At 42.8% G+C, this 18,588-nt stretch overlaps 1 protein-coding gene across 2 annotated transcripts in view; it reads right to left on the bottom strand.

Moving 5' to 3' along the window:
* The window catches only part of btbd11b (BTB (POZ) domain containing 11b), an 82,240-nt gene that overhangs the window by 2,019 nt on the left and 61,633 nt on the right, over positions 1 to 18,588 (bottom strand). The window contains exons 4-16 of one of the 2 annotated variants that reach the window (XM_028035931.1): positions 10,794 to 10,946; positions 10,384 to 10,549; positions 9,655 to 9,744; positions 5,868 to 5,969; positions 4,235 to 4,328; positions 3,856 to 3,991; positions 3,240 to 3,460; positions 2,953 to 3,131; positions 1,517 to 1,622; positions 959 to 1,061; positions 669 to 750; positions 336 to 404; positions 84 to 197 (exon numbers count right to left, since the gene is read on the bottom strand). In XM_028035931.1, the coding sequence (XP_027891732.1) occupies positions 84 to 197; positions 336 to 404; positions 669 to 750; positions 959 to 1,061; positions 1,517 to 1,622; positions 2,953 to 3,131; positions 3,240 to 3,460; positions 3,856 to 3,991; positions 4,235 to 4,328; positions 5,868 to 5,969; positions 9,655 to 9,744; positions 10,384 to 10,549; positions 10,794 to 10,946 (1,615 nt within the window). The remainder of the gene's footprint in view (positions 1 to 83; positions 198 to 335; positions 405 to 668; positions 751 to 958; positions 1,062 to 1,516; positions 1,623 to 2,952; positions 3,132 to 3,239; positions 3,461 to 3,855; positions 3,992 to 4,234; positions 4,329 to 5,867; positions 5,970 to 9,654; positions 9,745 to 10,383; positions 10,550 to 10,793; positions 10,947 to 18,588) is intronic. The other variant, XM_028035936.1, reaches the window with a different exon arrangement.

Raw genomic sequence — 18,588 nt, 5'->3', positions numbered from 1 at the left:
CCTCCGAACATTAAAATTCTTGAAATAGTGTGTTTTAAATTGCATATTTTTAAATAACTTTTTTTTGTTGGTTTTTCATTTACCTTTGTGTGATTGTAGAGCTCAACACAGGTTTCAGTGTTAATGTTCTTGGAGCAGATAATCTCACAGTGCCTCTGTAGAGCTTCCAGCTGGAAGAACTTGGCTGCAGACAAGAGCTGGGAAGAAGCCAATGACATTCAAACTGATTAATGCTACCTAAATTGATTTTCGCTTTAAAAGTTTAGTAGCTAAGGAAGTGGAATTTCTCATAGTGCATTACAGGGTAGCAGTCGAAGATTTATTGTTTATCTAACCTCCATAATATCTGTGCTCCTGATGTGCAGAGCGTCTGTTCCTCCAAAGTAAAGATACTGCATTACCAGCTGCCAGACACACAGTAACATTCAGAACAAACACAAAGTGTAAGTATATAAATAGAATAAATACCAGGGATATTGACTTCGTAGGTATAAATCTGAGATTATTTGAACAGGGGTTTATTTTCCGTCTAAATCTTAGTGTGAATGGATGCATAAATTTATCTTAACGTAAAATTGTCGCTGCAGAGGTTTTGTTACTACACATTGCATAGAAAGCCTTTCACCAGACCTTCACGTAGGAACACCTTAAGGTTAGTGTTTACATACCTGGAAGATATGATATTTGACGTTGCTGATTTCAATGCAAGTATTTTCACCACAAGGTCTGTTTGCTAGAAGAGTTTTAAATCTTGAAAAAAAAAGTAAAAACACAGAAAAATTAGAGCTTCAAAATGCTGCCCCAAAATATGAGCTTCGTACATGCAGCAATGGCTTTGGTTCACAAAATAGCAAAACAAACTTGCATTTTTTCTTTAACGCAAGGCTGAACCACACAGAGTTCTTCGTCTTTGCAAGATCTGATCTGAAAATAGCAAAACTGAAAAGACTAATAATACCTGTTGGATGCTGTGAAGAGCAGAACTTTGTGGGCATAAAAGGGCTTCCCCTCAACCAAAAAGGTCACATCAGACATCTCCTTATTGTTCAGGAAGTGAGGATCTGAAGAACACATAACATAAAAGTTTCTTTTTATTATCAGTTTGAGAAAAAGGAAAATTAAGCAGATACCTGTCAAAGAAAATTTAAATCAATATTTCTATTCTAGTCAAGAGCACTAGGTGGTGTTATGTGATTTACAGTTGCAGCCATTGTACAGTGCATACAGCAGTTAAACCAGCTGACCAAATGTGCTCAAGCTCTGCTGGGGTCGCTAGGGAGGGGCAGTGCTGACCGATTGTGACTTAAAAGTCAGGAGGCTTTTGAAACGGCTCATTTTCCAGATACCAACAAAACATTTAGTTATTGCCATAAAGTAGCTGGGTGTGATTTGTAGAGCTTGGACTATTTCTTGAAGCACTAAAGACCCAAAAGGAAAAATACAAAAATGTGAAAATATACAATGTTGCATAAAAAGCCCTCTTTAAATAATAAAACTGCTAAATAGAGATGTTTACCCAGTCGTGATGTCTGTTTCCTCTTGATCTCTGACAGTTTGGGGATGGGATAAGGACCATAGCACTGAGTGAAGATTGCAGACAGCTGCTGGCTAATCACTTCATTCTGGCGACACATAAGCAGATTTACAAAAGAGGTTAGCCCACCGCATAGTGAGGCGACTTTAACTTATATGACATTCTCTCTATAATCGAGCATACTGTTCATTAAGCCTCATGGTCACAGTTACATCATTTCTTTGGAAAGAATGAGATGAATATCAGATCTATTCCTAACACCCACATTACTGTAATGAAAAACAAAGTGACACCTCGGGTAAATGCAAGCGCTTGAGAAAGAAGAGCACTGGAAAAAACGCCCAGCCTTTTTCAGTCCTACACAAATTTCCACTTAGGCATTAGGATTTGTGTTTTTAATGTGGTTGTTTGCGTGGAACGGTCAGCTGCTCTACAGAACCCACATGCATAGACAGTCTGCTCATTCTCATTGAAGACAGGAACAACCATTTATTAACAGGCAAATACTCCAACAACCACAAGCTCAGACAAACAAAAGGACAGAGCGTTTTGAAGTATTGAGAGCCCTTGAACTTTTACACATTTTTCCATATTACAACCAGAAAATATAATTTACAATAGATTGTGTTTCATATGAACACAAGGATGCAACGCACACATGTGAAATGTATCGGGCATTTGCACTTAGCTTCCATGCTCACAACTCCACACTGATTACAGTTGCAAGTATTTTAGAGTTTGTCTTCAGCAGCTTTGCCTATCTTGATGCTGAAACGTTCACCTGCTACTGTGTGTAAAATAGTCTAATTCAAATTAATGTTTAACTTTTAAAGGTCTCAACGCACATGCAGCCTTTAACTTTTATCTTACAGGACTACTTTTTATTTCGCGCTCTTCTTCTTCCCACCACCTCCAAACATCTTTACTTTCCCTGCTTAAGAAGAGCGTCCCCAAAGGACGATGTCGCCACCACCTTTCATTGAGTGATAGGCGAGATGAACCCTGGACAGTCCAGCACAGGGCAACATAGAGACAAATATCCATGCACACGCTCATACCGAAAGACAATTTGGAGTGTCTCCAATTAACATAACAGTAATTCTTTGGGACTATTAATTGGAGAAAGACCCCAGGTTGGAATATTAACCCAAGATCTTCTTGCCACAAGGCAAAAGTGCTCCTAACTGCACCACTGTGCAGCATTTTCAGAAAATCATTTTGATATTTGACAGGCCAGACACAACTAAGCTTTGAGAAGTGAATTAATATAAACTTACATGAGAGAAGATACATCTCAAAATTCAGATAACAGAGCTGACATACTCAAATAAAAACAATACCATATGGAGAAAAAAATAATTGCCACTGGATAACTCTGAAACCTAAAGTGTTCCAGAAATCAACAACTTTTGAAGTACCTTGCTGGCCCTGAGGATCTGAAACATCAGAGGCAGGCCATGTGTGATGAGCTCCTCTGTGTACTCCTCTTCCTCAATGCAACTGAACTCTTTCAAAAGACCCTGGATCAGAGGTCGGCGGTGCTGCTGGAAACATGTACGCAGAGACTCGACCCAAGTGTGTAACGTCCATGGGACGCCTGAGAACCAGTTCAGAAAAACATAAGCCATGAAAGTTTCTGCACAAAGATGCTGTATATGTTGCATACTGCACAAAAAAAAAAAAAAATGTATGAACAGAAACCTACCAAGGCTCCGAATATCTATGGTGATGTCGACGTGCCCATGCTCGGCACTGTGGTACATGGCTTCTTTTAGAGCTTTAAGTTTGGCCTTTCCACTTCGGTTGAGGTCAACCTGAGATGAACTTCTGCTTTCTAGCTCTGAACCTTCAGCCAGAATCTCTTCCAAGGACAAGACATCACCTTTTCCTTTTTCCGTGTGAGACAACAACCTACGAAACACATTTCTGCAAGCAAAAGAAAAAAAAAAACAACACAAAAACTGAAATTATATTTGACTGGTCGACACACACTCTCAAGACTTGATTTACTGCGTGAGGGAGGATTTTTTTCACCTGCTCTGTTTATATTACAAACAATGCAAGAAGATAATAGCTGCTTTTAAAAGTGCATTACAGTCACTGATCACCAAAATAAAACTCTTAGAAGATGAATGACAACTAAATCAATGCAAATTCATCTATAAAAAATGCAAATCATATCACGAAAGAAGTGGTTTGACTTATTGGAATGTGCTATCTTTATTCTGCGCATAATCCAGACTGCCTTCTGAATAAAGTATGAACTGAGCAAAGCCAGTGTATTGCTGTCTGCTGACTGAACATGGATACGTGCCGGCTACCTGTGCCCGTGAGCTGCAGCCAGGCTGTAGGAGTTCATGTCTCCCTGTGGCGCAGTAGAAATCCCATTACGGTACATGGTTCCCACCATGGGGTCGGCACCGCGCTCCAGCAGCAAGCTCACCAGCTCAAAGTTACCTGCACATGAACAACCACCAATTGAGTTACAGCTCACACAACATTTTACAAGAAAGAGAAAAAGAAAGTCATTATTTTTCTTCCTGCCTCTAGATCACATTATCCTCTATCGAGGGAGCTCTGCCAGTGACCACACTGACAGTCAGGTGTTGTGTTGGGCTGCATATAGTCGGCCTCCTACTGTTATCAGCAGGAGGCCGTGCATCTGGAGATGGGTTTGAGAAAGAGCCTGTGTGCTTGTACCTGCAGCGGCTGCCAGCTGCAGCGGGGTCTCTGTGTAGTTCTCCATCCCGTCCTGCAGGGATCCCTCCACGTTAGCTTTGGCATCCAGCAGTAGCTGCAGGCGGACACACGCACACACAGGAAAATGATAGTAAAACACAAAAAAACAAACAATTGATTGGGTGGCAGGAATCAGACACTTACTTTTCCAGAGTTTGACTTTTTTACACTTTAAATGTATTTTATAAAATTGTTTATGACACAAACCAACTCAAAGTAGTGTGTAGCTCAAGAGTGGGAGGAGACAGACAAATAGGTTTCAATTTTATTTATTTATTTATTTGATGTAAAAATCTGAAAAGAGTGCACTTGTTCTCACCCTTCTTAAATCAATGCAGAACCACTTGCAATCACAGCAGAAAGTCTTTTTGCAGTATGTCTCTACCAGCTTTAGAAATCCGGACGGTGAACTATTTATTGACTCTTGTTTGCAGAGTAGCTGAAGCCCATTAATATTGGATGGACAGCATCAAATGTCAAATCCTGCCACAAATTCAAAATTACATTTAGGTCTGAACTATGACTTGTCTATGCACTGTATGCTTAGTGTTAAAAACAATCCCATTCTAGCTCTTACTGTATGTTTAGGGTCACCGTTTGGTTGAATACCAGTCTCAAGTATTTAGCCGTTTTGTAACAGGTTACCTCCTATAGTTTACCTGTTGTTAGCTCCATCCATCTTCCCAGAAATCTCAACATATCTTATTACTGTCCCATTTTTAAAAAAATCCAGTTCCAGGTCTTTCTTATGCTGTCTGAGGCTTTTACAGAACAGTGTATTTATGCTGTGATTATCAGGCTCTTCTGCTGTTTTAAACTTCCTGAGTTGCTGCAGAATGAGTGAAGATCAATCACTCTTAAACTGTATGTGTTCTTATGAACTAAGCCTCGAAAATGTATTACAATGTAAAAAGACGGGGTTTTTCAGCTCCTGAAACACAGGCTGGCATTTTTTACTCCGGTTGAAAAAAATTGACATTTACAAATAAATTTATACAGTATCTACATCTGGGAACTATAGCTCTGAATGTTTCAGTTTATAAGGAAAATGTAAAAGTATTTGTGGAAAATGTAAGGCATTTAAATAACCATCTTATAAAACTGAACCTTACATTTTTTTCTATCTAATTGTATACTTCAGGACTTTACGAAGAAATAACCCTTCAAATTTCATTGTTTCCTTTATTTCATGCACTCGAACACCAAATTACACACGCCTGGTATAATTTCCATTTCAATTTAATGATGACTTAATCCAACTGACAGTCTACTTAGGGCAAAGTAAATTAGTTAAACGGGTTCAATACTAATTAGGCTACTGAGTTTCCACTTTCCATTTCCTAAATACAGCCTGAAACCATTTGTGTAAAAGTTCAAACTTGCAGCAGGAAGTTCTGGATTCGAGTGACTCTGAAAATGTCCTTTTTAAATTTGAAAAGGCTTTCAGTTTTAAATTACACAGACAGTATTTGAATATTTGAATATTGAACATTTTGAGAGGATTTGATGGTAGAAACGACAGTGATGACCAATCAGATGCTGAAGCACAACAAACGGTCCACGATGAAAGAGTCACAGATGAATGTGTCACTACCTGCACCACAGGCACATGTCCATGTAACACAGCGAAAGTGAGGGGCGTCGCCTGCCGTGTTTCGGGAAAGACTGAGGGGTGCTTGTGCACTGTGTTTGGCACCTGGGGAAGGGACACAAGGAGGGTTGGATGGACAGGCAGAAGGGGTTAGGGGTTGAATGGGGATGGGAAGGCATGGGGAGAGAGATACCGAGCCATTAAAACTACTTCATGGACAACAGGACACAAAACAAGCAGCGGCAGGGAGGACAGAGGGGAGACAGGAAGCTTTACAGGAGAAACATGAGCAATTAAGTAGAAACCCTGAGGCTGTAGAGGACATCGTGCCCTTCATGTTCACTTTCTAATAAACACAATCGATTGATTTGTGACGTTAGGCCTTGTTCAAATGGTTTCACTCTGATCTGCTATTCGTTTAGGTGATAGGTCTCTAAATTAATCTCTTTTGAAAGGCTGACCAAAGGAAAGCATGGAAATTTCAGCGATTTCCACCATTATCTGCACCCCTGATGAACATGGGTAAAAAGTATCTTAAAAAAAAGTCAATCTCACACTTAAAAATCCTGAAAAACACAACTAAGACAATAAAACATTCCACCAAATCATAGTTTTGTGGCACAATGTTTTGGCACTGTAAAAAACTGTAACAAGATGTGTTGGGCTACAACATTTAATGTAGTTAAGCTTTTATATGATGGCGGTCTAATTCTGTATCTCATTTCAGTAAGAAAATATATTCACATAATAATATATTGGTCTAATACAATACATTTTCTTTAACACAAATTAAATAAAAAAGGGGTACAGTTGTTTCATTTTAAATATGTCTTACTGCTGCTGTAAACAAAACAATAAGAGAAATGTCATGCTGTAGGATTTTTATCAAAATTATTTGCTGATTAAGAAGCTGACAACATTATGTAATATTCCTGAGAAATGTTTGTTTTTCCATCTTTTAATATCTGTGTGAGGTAATGTCCGTACAAAATAAATAAACAATGGTGCAACTGGTTGTTATCACAAAGAATATGGATCTTTAGTGGAGACAATCAATAGTGTCAGATTTTGTTAAGAGGATACTAAATGTATTTATTACAGTGAAAATTCTATTATTTGTAATACAGATTATATATCTATCTATCTTTATATATGTAGATCTATATACAGATATACTGTAGATCTATAGATAGATAGATAGATAGATAGATAGATAGATAGATAGATAGATAGATAGATAGATAGATAGATAGATAGATAGATAGATAGATAGATAGATAGATAGATAGATAGATATACCTTGAAATCTAGAAAGAACCAGGTTTGATTGGGAGAGTAACTGAAGAGTTTTCAAAAAAATAAGAGAGAAAATTATTACGATGGAAATTTGTGGAAATTTGCATGTTCCATTGTTTTGGGAAGAAAAAGCCTCCCTGAATTTCTCACTGGAGGTTTTTCCAAACTCTGTTTTACTAACCCTTGGTTAAACTAGTGACACAGCAACTATTCTGCACATTAATGGGACTTCCCAAAGTGCAATCTGTAAGTACACAATACCAACTGTCTTTCTCTAAATTATATTATTCCTGATAACAATTCATTCTTTCCTCTGTTCACAAAGCAATTATCCGTACAATTACACTGTACAAGTTCAATCAATTGACTCTCAAGCTGTAGCTGCATCATGCTCAGACATAACAATCATTAACTTTTACACATCCTCAGAAGATTGATACATATAAGATTTCATTAAGTGAGCAGTTATTGCTGTGTGGTCGTCCTAGTTACACAAGTCAGTGAGAATGCTTCATTGTTTTGATGTTACTGTATTACCCACATCTCTGTTTGTCCAGCAGTGTCTATTGGAACTGATGGCAAGAGCACAAAAACCTATGAGGCATGTAGGACAGCAAACTGGGGCAGTCAGCTTCAAAAGACAGGCACAGCAGGAAGTTTAATGCATTTTCGGTCTTTAATTACCAGCTTTATGATTATGTTTAATAGCTTGTACTTATTTGTACCTTTCCAAGCAATTGGGGATGTAAGCATTGATATGGTGCTATTCAGGTTGGCTATTAGTCTTCCCAGTGTCACTGATGCCTAATCATTAGTAGGTGTCCTTTTTAGAAGTCTATTAGAAATTCACAGTAAATTTCAGTCTATTTGAATAAACTGCTAGTAAATTACACTAGCTTTGATCTGCTGTTAGTAATAAAATTTAAATGGATGAAATCTATAAGTTGTATTAAATGCAACTGGCTGCAAAGCAAGTCTGGCAAATAGAATGTAAAAATGCTGCAAAGATCAAAATCAAGAGGCTTTAAATGGATGAACAAGTCAAATGATGTTACCTAGAACCTCTGATCACTCTGACACATTTCTTTTACAAATGCAGATTATCCTTTGCTACCCTGACAGAGAGAAAAAAATATGACTCCACAGTCAGCCTCAGTCTCAGTCCCCACTCTTAATGCTTACAATGGGTTTCATTGACCGTTTGAGTGATTCATGAGACACGACAAATGGGAAAGAACATGAGGAGATGAGGGACAGCATGTTTAGTTTTCTCCTAATTTAACACCACATTATTATTATTATTATTATCATTATTATTATTATTATTAGTAGTAGTAGTAGTAGTAGTAGTAGTAGTAATAGTAGTAGTGGTAGTAATAGTAGTAGTAGTAGTAGAAGTATAAATTACATAATTCTTTTTCAGCTATGAAATGAATACAATTCTTCACAGGTCTTTTCTTGACATTTTCATGGCTAAATCAATAAATGTAACACATTAAGCTAAGGATTTCGCACTTGAAAATCATGTCAGGTTTCCAGTCAAAGCCTTTCTAAGCCGTCAGTATCAGAGTCTCTGTTTGTGATTTTTATATTGGTCCAATAGAACAGGTGAATGATCTGCATGGGTAGTATTTAAAAATCCTTGACTATTTTGCTGTGCATGACTGACAATGCTTGTTGGCCACCCTTATGATTTTGTTTATTGGATAAATCTGAGCTTTCCTAGTAATTTATTTCTGTCATCCTTTACAAAGTGTTCACTTTATCAGCTGCTGCCACTCTGCCTGTTGGTGTGATATCTCCTGCTCTGCACTGTGTGTCCCTCTGGGGGAGAGATGAGCAGAGAGCAGCTGAAACACCAGGCATTAAATTTTATGAAGCACGAGCTTTGTGAGCCAACCAAAGAAGTTTTTTTTATTATATTGTCTGTCCTTGAATAAGTCAAACCATGGAGCATGTTCTAAGTGAAATGAACGATGAGTCGTATCAAATCAAAAAGTAAAACCATAATCAGACTAAACATTATTCTCTGGGGGGCAGTTGGGTGGTTTTCAAGGATACCTCCTCCCTTCCTGCCCCCACTCAATATTATCTTCAATAAAATTAATTAACTGAACACAATTCATATTTTTGATGATATTGAAATTTACTGAGAGGCAGCCGTATCTGTTGCTGTCGAGAAACATCAATACTGCAGAGTCTGGAGCGTCATTGCTGACTGAGTTAGTGGGACACAATCACAATACTAATGTAGACAATGTAACACTAAAGACATTTAGTGTTATTTTACTGCACTTTGAATCCAGTGAGTTTTCAAGCAAAAGTATTACAAAGACTTTATTAGCAGTCCCAAATCGTAAATGGCTTGGATCGGAACAAAAACATTCTGATTGAAACATCTCTAATTCGTAGGTGAGTCTTTTTTTTTTAAGTGCTGACTTTAACTTGTAAAACCTGAATCATTTGGGGTATTTTTCTGCTTTCAAGCACTTACCTCACTGTTAATGTCAGCTCCTGCGTCCAGCAGCATCTGTACCATGGCCTCGTCTCCACGAACGCAAGCATACATCAGTGGGGTCATCCCCTACACAAGCAAAGACACACAGGAAGACTACATGAGACATGATTCCTACAAATATTACATTCTCCTGGTATATTTATCTGGGTAGATCAAACCTTACCACATGTGCTTCTAAAAAAAAAGAAGCACATCGTCAAACTGTTGTCTGTCCTAAGCTTAAATCCTCCTTGATCCTCCTTGAGGCTCCTTGATTTTTATTGATTTTTTTATTGATTTTTTACTTGCATCCACTCAATACCAAATGCATCAATATTTCCTCCGGGCCGTCTACAGTGGAAGTGCAATCCCAGAGAACCTGGAGTTCAAGATTCTTGTTTTGAACTGTTTAAGCTCATGACAGTGTGTTAAGTTTTCTCATGGAAACTCTGGAGTTTCACTTGCAGTATTCCCCAGATGATTTACTGCCCAGCAGGTCAGTAGTCATGATATAATGCAGAGTGGCTTGGCAGGAGAGCTGCAGGAAAAACAAGCCAGAAGAAGATTTAATACGTGCTGCTGCTTTTTTCTCACAGGGTGAGGCAGCCACAGTTTACAAAGCCAACAAAACATGTCCTTCCACAGGCTGTGTGTGCGTGTGTGTGTGCATTTGGGTGCAGATACACTAGGCTATGCATTATTAAATATGTTGACTGTGTCCCTAACCTGCTCATTCATGCTGTTGATTCCATCTGGCCCAAGCAGGTTGACGGCCTGCTTTACCAGGTCTGTGCGTCCACAGCTGAGCATACGGAAGCCCAAGTCCTGCAGGAACTTTGCCTCAGCAGAGGCAGCATCTAGTTTCCTTGAGGCACAGAAGCAATCATCCGTTCTGAAGGGCAAAGCACACCCACACAGAATATTAGTGCAAGCTTAGGGGTATGACTACTGTCTCCTTAAATGTGACATTATGCCCTCAAACACCCAATAATATTTCTTTTTCTTTCCTTTTTTTCTTCTTTTACCTTCAAAAAGAAAACGAGGAAATTACAATTGTATATGAAGTGGTTAGATTGCAGGTTATTTGCAACACACACTCTGAAGCCTGAAGGCAGGGACGCTTTTCTCTGCCCTACCGGAGCTGGCGTGGCTCACAGTCCACTCCGGGCAGAAGCAGCCTGGCAGCCTGCCGAACATCGTCGCTGTCCACCGAGAAGCTCCGCCTGTGCTCAGTGTGGACCACGGCCACTCGCACCCACTCCATGAGAGGCGGCAGCACCATAAACGGCCTGTAGGGGGAGAAAGAAGCACATATTCTGAACATCACAGACTTACTGAACTTCAGTCAGACTAAGAACTATTTGTACCTCAGCTCTGACTAGGAAAATCTGCCTCACACAGAATTTTTGCATGAGATATTTTGCCCGGTGCAGTGGATGCTTGAGAAGAGGATGAACTCTTTGCAGAAACTGAAGATATGCTGTATGAGCAAATATAACTCAGATGTCACCATGTAACATAAATATTTTTGCAATTAAAAGAAACATGTATGGTGGATCAGATATGTACTCAATCCAGAAATATTTAAGCACAAGAGTGCCATAAACAGACCGTCTCTCTGTGGCACTGAAATACATCTCGAAACAATAACATTCATGAGAAGACATCCATCAGACATTATCATTTCTTTCCTTATCACTTTTATGGGGCTCTTTGCAAACATGATGCATGGAGTTGCTGCGTGTTAACATACATTATTTATGAGATCCCAGTGCCTGCTGAACGTAAACTGAAGGTGCAGTGATATCTTTTTAAATATACAGTGGCACTCGCACAGGAGCGGGAGAAATCCATCACACAGTTCATCCGGACATAAGGGCTTTCGCTGAAAAGCTTGAGAGAGTGTGGCAGACATTTAAAGCCAGACTGCAGTACAGAAGAAAACCACAGTCTGGGCTGGATAAGGCAAAGACTCTGTGGCCCCAAAACCCAAATAACCCTCAGATTTATTCCAAATCATCTCGACCTTTTTGTTTTAGATAAACAGCCAAAATATATGAATGTTGAACAAGGTCACCAGTGAATCCTTCTCAATTTGTTGTCTCAGGCTCATACTGTAAAGGCAGCAAGTGAAGATGTAAAGTTTGTCTTAACAATGCATATGGTGGCTTTTATGAATAAATAATAAAAAAAAAACGTTCTTAAATGCCAGTCATAATAGAAAATGTCGAACATTTGCTCCTGAGGGTTTGTTCTTCTAATGGGCATGATGCATCAACTATAAAAGTGAAGAAAATTACTATCTTCTTATTTTGGCTTCTGAAAAGCTCTTGTGATGATTAACTGAAGAAGATGGAAACACATACATATTCCTGTGCTGTTTTAGAGTTGAAGCCTGCCTATAGTTGTAGTTTGGCCATGGCAGTGAAAGAGGTGGACAAAGCCAGTCAGCCCATGTCGGTCACATTTCCAAATGTTGAGCAATTAAAGTTGAAACAAGATGAATGCATAAGACATTTCATTGCTGGCAAAGATGTCGTGGCCTTACTTCCTGCGGGGTTGTTCACAGCGCGCGCAATTTCCGGCAAGCTTCATTGAGCCGGGACACTACAAACACCACGGCCAAATGTTAGCAATCGAGTAAAATTTAAAACGTCAACAGAGTTCACGTCTCCATCAAGTGTTTCTCAATAGCCAAGGCTCCAGACCGTCTGTACAAAGCAAAGCATAGAACAAGAGGCTGTTTTTTTACCAGGCTAGTCATTATCTGTTGTATGTGTATCTATGAAAAAAAGCACAATTTATTCAAGGTAAAGTCTTAAAACACCAATTCTGTTATTTTCTTTGCATGGTTTATACATTTATGATTATGCATCTCATCACATCAGTGTGTCATGAAATGCGGGTGGTGAAGGGTGGTGAGGCAGATGCAGCGGAGGCAGGTATGATGAATATGGTGTTTTAATTACGGAAAGCCAGTCAAAACAACGAACAGCAGGCACAAGGAAACACTGACGACGAACTGACTAGACATAGACGAGGACCCGACGACGAACAAGGAACACAGGTGGAGTTAAATACACGGGAGGGTAATCACAGAGACGAGACACACCTGGGAACAATCAAGGGGAGGACAGGACAACGAAGAGACTTAACGACACAGAAAACTCTAAATAAACAAGGAAAAACACAGATCATGACAGTACCCCCCCCTCAAGGGCGGCTACCAGACGCCCAAGAAAAAAAAAACAACCAAAAAACCCAGCAAGGGTGGGTGGAGGGGTGCCGGACGGCGGGCCAGAGTCCAAACCAACAAAAAAAAAAAAAAACAACCCACCATCGTGGGCGGAAAAACAAGAAGGGCCAAGAGTCCAAAAACAACAAAAAACTACCCACAGGGTGGGCGGAGGCAAAGGAGGCGGGAACCACGGAGGTGGTCCGGCGGTCGTCCGCGGCGGCGGGAACCACGGAGGCGGTCCGGCGGCCGTCCGCGGCGCTGGAGGCGGAAACCACGGAGGCGGTCCGGCGGCCGTCCGCGGCGCTGGAGGCGGGAACCACGGAGGCGGTCCGGCGGCCGTCCGCGGCGCTGGAGGCGGGAACCACGGAGGCGGTCCGGCGGCCGTCCGCGGCGCTGGAGGCGGGAACCACGGAGGCGGTCCGGCGGCCGTCCGCGGCGCTGGAGGCGGGAACCACGGAGGCGGTCCGGCGGCCGTCCGCGGGGCTGGAGGCGGGAACCACGGAGGCGGTCCGGCGGCCGTCCGCGGCGCTGGAGGCGGGAACCACGGAGGCGGTCCGGCGGCCGTCCGCGGCGCTGGAGGCGGAAACCACGGAGGCGGTCCGGCGGCCGTCCGCGGCGCTGGAGGCGGAAACCACGGAGGCGGTCCGGCGGCCGTCCGCGGGGCTGGAGGCGGGAACCACGGAGGCGGTCCGGCGGCCGTCCGCGGCGCTGAAGGCGGGAACCACAGAGGCGGGACCCCAGGAGGCGGTCCAGCGGCTGTCCGCGGCCCGGGAGGTGGCGATGATGAGCCCCCCGAGGCAGGGTCTCTGGTGGAGCACAGGGGGTCTCGGTGGGAACGCCGGGGGTCTGAGTCGGAACACTGGGAGTCTTGTGAGGAACGCAGGGGGTCTTGGTCCTCGGGGTCTCGGGAGTCAAGGTCTCGGGGGTCAGGGTCTCGGAGGGAACGCAGAGGGTCAGGGTCTCGGAGGGAACGCAGAGGGTCAGGGTCTCGGAGGGAACGCAGAGGGTCAGGGTCTCTGGAGGAACGCAGGAGGTCAGGGTCTCTGGAGGAACGCTGGAGGTCAGGGTCTCGGGTGGAACGCTGGAGGTCAGGGTCTCGGGTGGAACGCTGGAGGTCAGGGTCTCGGGTGGAACGCTGGAGGTCAGGGTCTCGGGTGGAACGCTGGGAGTCTGAGTCGGAACGCAGGGAGTCTCGGTAGGAACGCAGGGAGTCTCGGTCGGAACACTGGGGGTCTCGGGAGTCGGGGTCTCGGGAGGAACGCAGGGAGTCTCTGGAGGAACACAGGGAGTCGGGGTCTCAGGAGGAACACAGAGGGTCAGGGTCTCAGGAGGAACGCAGAGGGTCTCGGGAGTCGGGGTCCCGGAAGGAACGTAGAGGGTCTCGGTTGGAACACAGGGGGTCTCGGTCGGAACACAGGGGGTCTCGGGAGTCGGGGTCTCGGAGGGAACGTAGAGAGTCTCGGGAGTCGGGGTCTCGGCGGGAACGCCGGCTGATTCGGCCTCGGGTGCGCCGGCTGGAACGCCGGCTGATTCGGCCTCGGGTGCGCCGGCTGGAGGTGAGCCGGAGCGGAGCCTCGGTCCCGGCTGCGGGGGCGAACCGCAGCGAAGCCTCGGAAGCGGCTGCGGGGGCGAGCCGCAGCGAAGCCTCGGAAGCGGCTGCGAGCCGCAGCGAAGCCTCGGAACGGGCTCCGGGGGCGAGCCGCAGCGAAGCCTTGGAAACGGCTGCGGGGGCGAGCCGCAGCGAAGCCTTGGAACCGGCTGCGGGGGCGACAGCTCCGGAAGGCGACGAGGGGCCGGGTCCCTCGGCGGCTCCCATCGCTGTCTCCGAGCTCGCAGCGGAGGAGGTGCTTCCGGAAAGCGACGAGGGGCCGGGTCCACCGGCGGCTCACGTCGCTGTCTCCGGGTAGACGGCGGAGGAGGTGTTCCCGGAAAGCAACGAGGGGCCGGGTCCACCGGCGGCTCACGTCGCTGTCTCCGGGTAGACGGCGGAGGAGGTGTTTCCGGAAAGCGACGAGGGGCCGGTTCCACCGGCGGCTCAGGTCGCTGGCTTCCCGGACGAAGGAATCGACGGGGGCCGTACCCGGGGGGTGCTAACACCAGCCTTGTTCCCCGGAAAAGCTCCCGCTGCAGGTCGGCGAGAGCTTCAGCTAGCTCCCTGTCCTCCCTGCTGGATCTCCGCCTCGGTCCGCTCTGCTTTTTCGGAGGGAACCTCACTCCAGCTGGGTCCATAATAGCGAGCCTCACCGTTCGGTCTGGTCGGGTCCTTCTGTCATGAAATGCGGGTGGTGAGAGTGGTGAGGCAGATGCAGCGGACCCAGGTATGATGAATATGATGTTTTATTTACGGAAGGCCAGTCAAAACAACGAACAGCAGGCACAAGGAAACACTGACGACGAACTGACTAGACATAGACGAGGACCCGACGACGAACAAGGAACACAGGTGGAGTTAAATACACGGGAGGGTAATCACAGAGACGAGACACACCTGGGAACAATCAAGGGGAGGACAGGACAACGAAGAGACTTAACGACACAGAAAACTCTAAATAAACAAGGAAAAACACAGATCATGACACAGTGGTCATCTCAGTAGTTGTTTTTCTTTCTTATAGATCTTCATGACTAAATGGGGAAACTTGGGTCTACTCTGGGATTTATTGACTGGTATATTACTTCACTGTGGGTGAATTAACGCCTGAACTCAGGCGTTAATTCACACCCAGCATTGAGCTGTCAGTAAAATAAGCTCTTCATCTCTGAGCTAATCAAGAGCAAGATAAGCTAAGAGCAGCAAACTCCTTTCATTTACGAACTTCAAAAGGAGTTTGACCTACAGCCATGTGACCTTACTGGTTTCACAGACTTTCTTAAAGCAGCCTCATCAAAAGGGAGGGGATGTACAAAGTAAAGCTTATGTTTATGTACGGTGGAGGAGTTGAAGTATCTCTCTGTTTTGTTCACAAATGATGATGGGAGATGAAGAGACAGGCTGGTGCTTCCTCTGCGGTACTGGTGAGGACTGCCATGGTGGAGAAAGAGCCTGGGGGCATCCGAGGGCAGCTTGGAGTAGAACCACTGCTTCTCTGCATCAATAGGAGCCTCTTGAGTTGCCACAGGTATCTGATCAGGATGCCTCCTGGGTGTCTACTTGTGGAGGCTTTCTAGGCATGTCCAACTTAACAGAGACTCCTGGGAAGACCAGAATACGCAGGTGGGACTTTATATATGCATTTGTGTCCCGTTTTGTCATGGAACACTGTGGGATCTCCTAGAATGTGCTGAAGAGGAACATCTTGGTTTTCCATTACAAAACTGATGCACCTTGTGACTCAATCTTGATTAAGAAAGAGGACAATCGACATAAAGATGAACAAAACCAATGGACAAAATAATCTGAGGTCTTGCTTTCTAAGCTATAAGAACAAGAAATGTCTTGTGGAAACTTGTTTTATTCTCTAACACCATGCTTCAGTACAACCGAAACAAAGGGTTGAATTCAATATTTGGAAAGGCAGTAAACCGAGTCAATCCACACATAGGCCGGACACCTGGGACTCGCATTAGCTGATAAACCGCTCCATTGCAGGTGAAAAAGTCTGAATTCAAGCCCCAGAGGAGAAGTATTCAGGCTCGGCTGTCAGCTCTGTTTTTAACTGAAGGAAACCATCAGTGACTTTCAGCAGAGGTTCAGGAAACTATGTGAACAAAAAGGAACACCTCATAAAATCAGCAAAACATTTGTTTCATGTGTTCAAACTCTCAGATGCATAAGAACTCTTTTGTCCATTTCTCACATGAGGAATGAGGTGTGAATTAACACCAATGAAATCCTGACCTAATCCTGATGTCATTTAAACAAAAAATGACTCCCAAAGGTTCAGTTACTCCGACAAGCCCAATACTAACCCAGAACGCTTTCTTTTCTGTCCAGCACATTGACAGTGTACTTTTATATAGCCTAGTTCCTGATCAAAGCCCTTGGTGTGCCATATAAGAGTTAAACTCAGAGGACCAGAAACGCAATAAAGAGACACGTGTGCAGAGGTGTACAATTGCAGCAGAATGATCTCTCCAGCTCTGATGGAGCTGCGCCTGTGATATAAGGTAAAAAGAACAGACAAGAGACTAAATTTTGGACATCTGCAGGGAATTTCAACCCTTCGTCACAGGTTTCATAAAGTGTTTCTTTATTGTTGAGTCAGAGAACAGTAAAAAGGCAATATCTTTGACTTCTCCTAAGAGGATGGCAAGGTGAAAGTCTCGAAAGGAATAATCAATACCAGACACTTCTGCTTTTTTTTTTTTTTGGCTTATTCTGTGATGCTGCTTTTAAGGATGTTTGCTTCATTAAAACAAAACCACCTTTGACAACTTATATTTGAATCTTTGTGCCTATAAACCAGGTTTTTTAGCTGTCTTTTGCAGCCTGAAACTAATCAATGCTATATTATTTATGATCTGAGTTTAACAACATCACATATTTTGGGTTTGTTTATTTCTGCCTTATAGATAATTGCCTTCGGACAATAGTTCCTAAGAATCTAACACTGGTTCATTTTAAAGCAATAGAAATCAAAGCAGAAATACCTGCATTTTAACAGCCTTATCAGAAAGTCTATGGAGCAACAATGGCTTTAATTGATGGCTTTAATTGTGTGTGCAATACAAACACATAAGTAGTAAATACAATTCATTTGATGCAATGAATTACATCAAATGAAGGTGATTCATTTGGAGAATTGAGCCTTACATTTACCAACAGCCTCCATAAAGGTGAGGTAATCCAAAATCCACTGCTTTGAAAAACTATTCACTTGCAAATTTAAATGTATTTTATTGGGACTATATGCGGTAGACCAACACAAAGTAGAACATAACGTGAATTATTCAAAAAAATCATGTTTTTCTTTTTCTTTTTTAAATATTTAAAAAAAATATGTTTTTATTTTGCTAACCTGTCTTCAGAACCATGTTTTTGTGTGTAGCTTTAGTCTGTTCTTCTTTGCAAAACAGCACAAGTTCAGACAGACCGGATAAATTCCTGCCACAGGTTCTCCAATAGAATTGGGCCTGGATAAAAGCATACAAATATGCTTTAGTCTAAGTTTGATCAGCTCTGTCAATATGTTTAGGATTGGAGACTTGCTAGAAGCTAAGATTCTGTCCTTTATCAATCTTTTTTCCATCCTCTTAACAGTTTTTCTAATATGACTGCCCTGCATTCAGTTCCTTCCCTTACCTCATAAAAAGCCAACTTCAGTACACTTCAGTGAAAAAAAATGAAATAAAGACAAGTTTTTTTTTCTTCTTTGGTCTAAAAGTGTTTTAAATTTCTAAAATCCACCAGATTTTAATATGTTATAAAACTGAAAAATGTGGAAAGAACTTTAATTCTGAAATTTAGTAGGATTTTTAGTAAGTCAGACTGTATAAGCAGACACGGTTACTGCATGGATAGGTATGCTTTGCAAACATTTTAGCACTTCAAAAGGAGACAATCTGAATGTTTGCACCTTTTAATAAGACTTTGCCACTCTTTCAAAATGGAACATGTTTAAACAATTTGGAGTTGTGTTGTTTTTTTGATTAAAAGTATGTGCTACAATGTGTAGGTCTAAAATAAATTTAAGTTTGTGGTTGCAGTGCAATAATGTGGAAAGGTTTCAAAATCCATTTTGGTTTGAGGCAGT

Source organism: Xiphophorus couchianus, chromosome 2, assembly GCF_001444195.1.
Source record: "Xiphophorus couchianus chromosome 2, X_couchianus-1.0, whole genome shotgun sequence".
NCBI lineage: Eukaryota > Metazoa > Chordata > Actinopteri > Cyprinodontiformes > Poeciliidae > Xiphophorus > Xiphophorus couchianus.
Note: the sequence above shows the minus strand (reverse complement) of the source record. Positions and strands in the feature narration are given on the sequence as shown.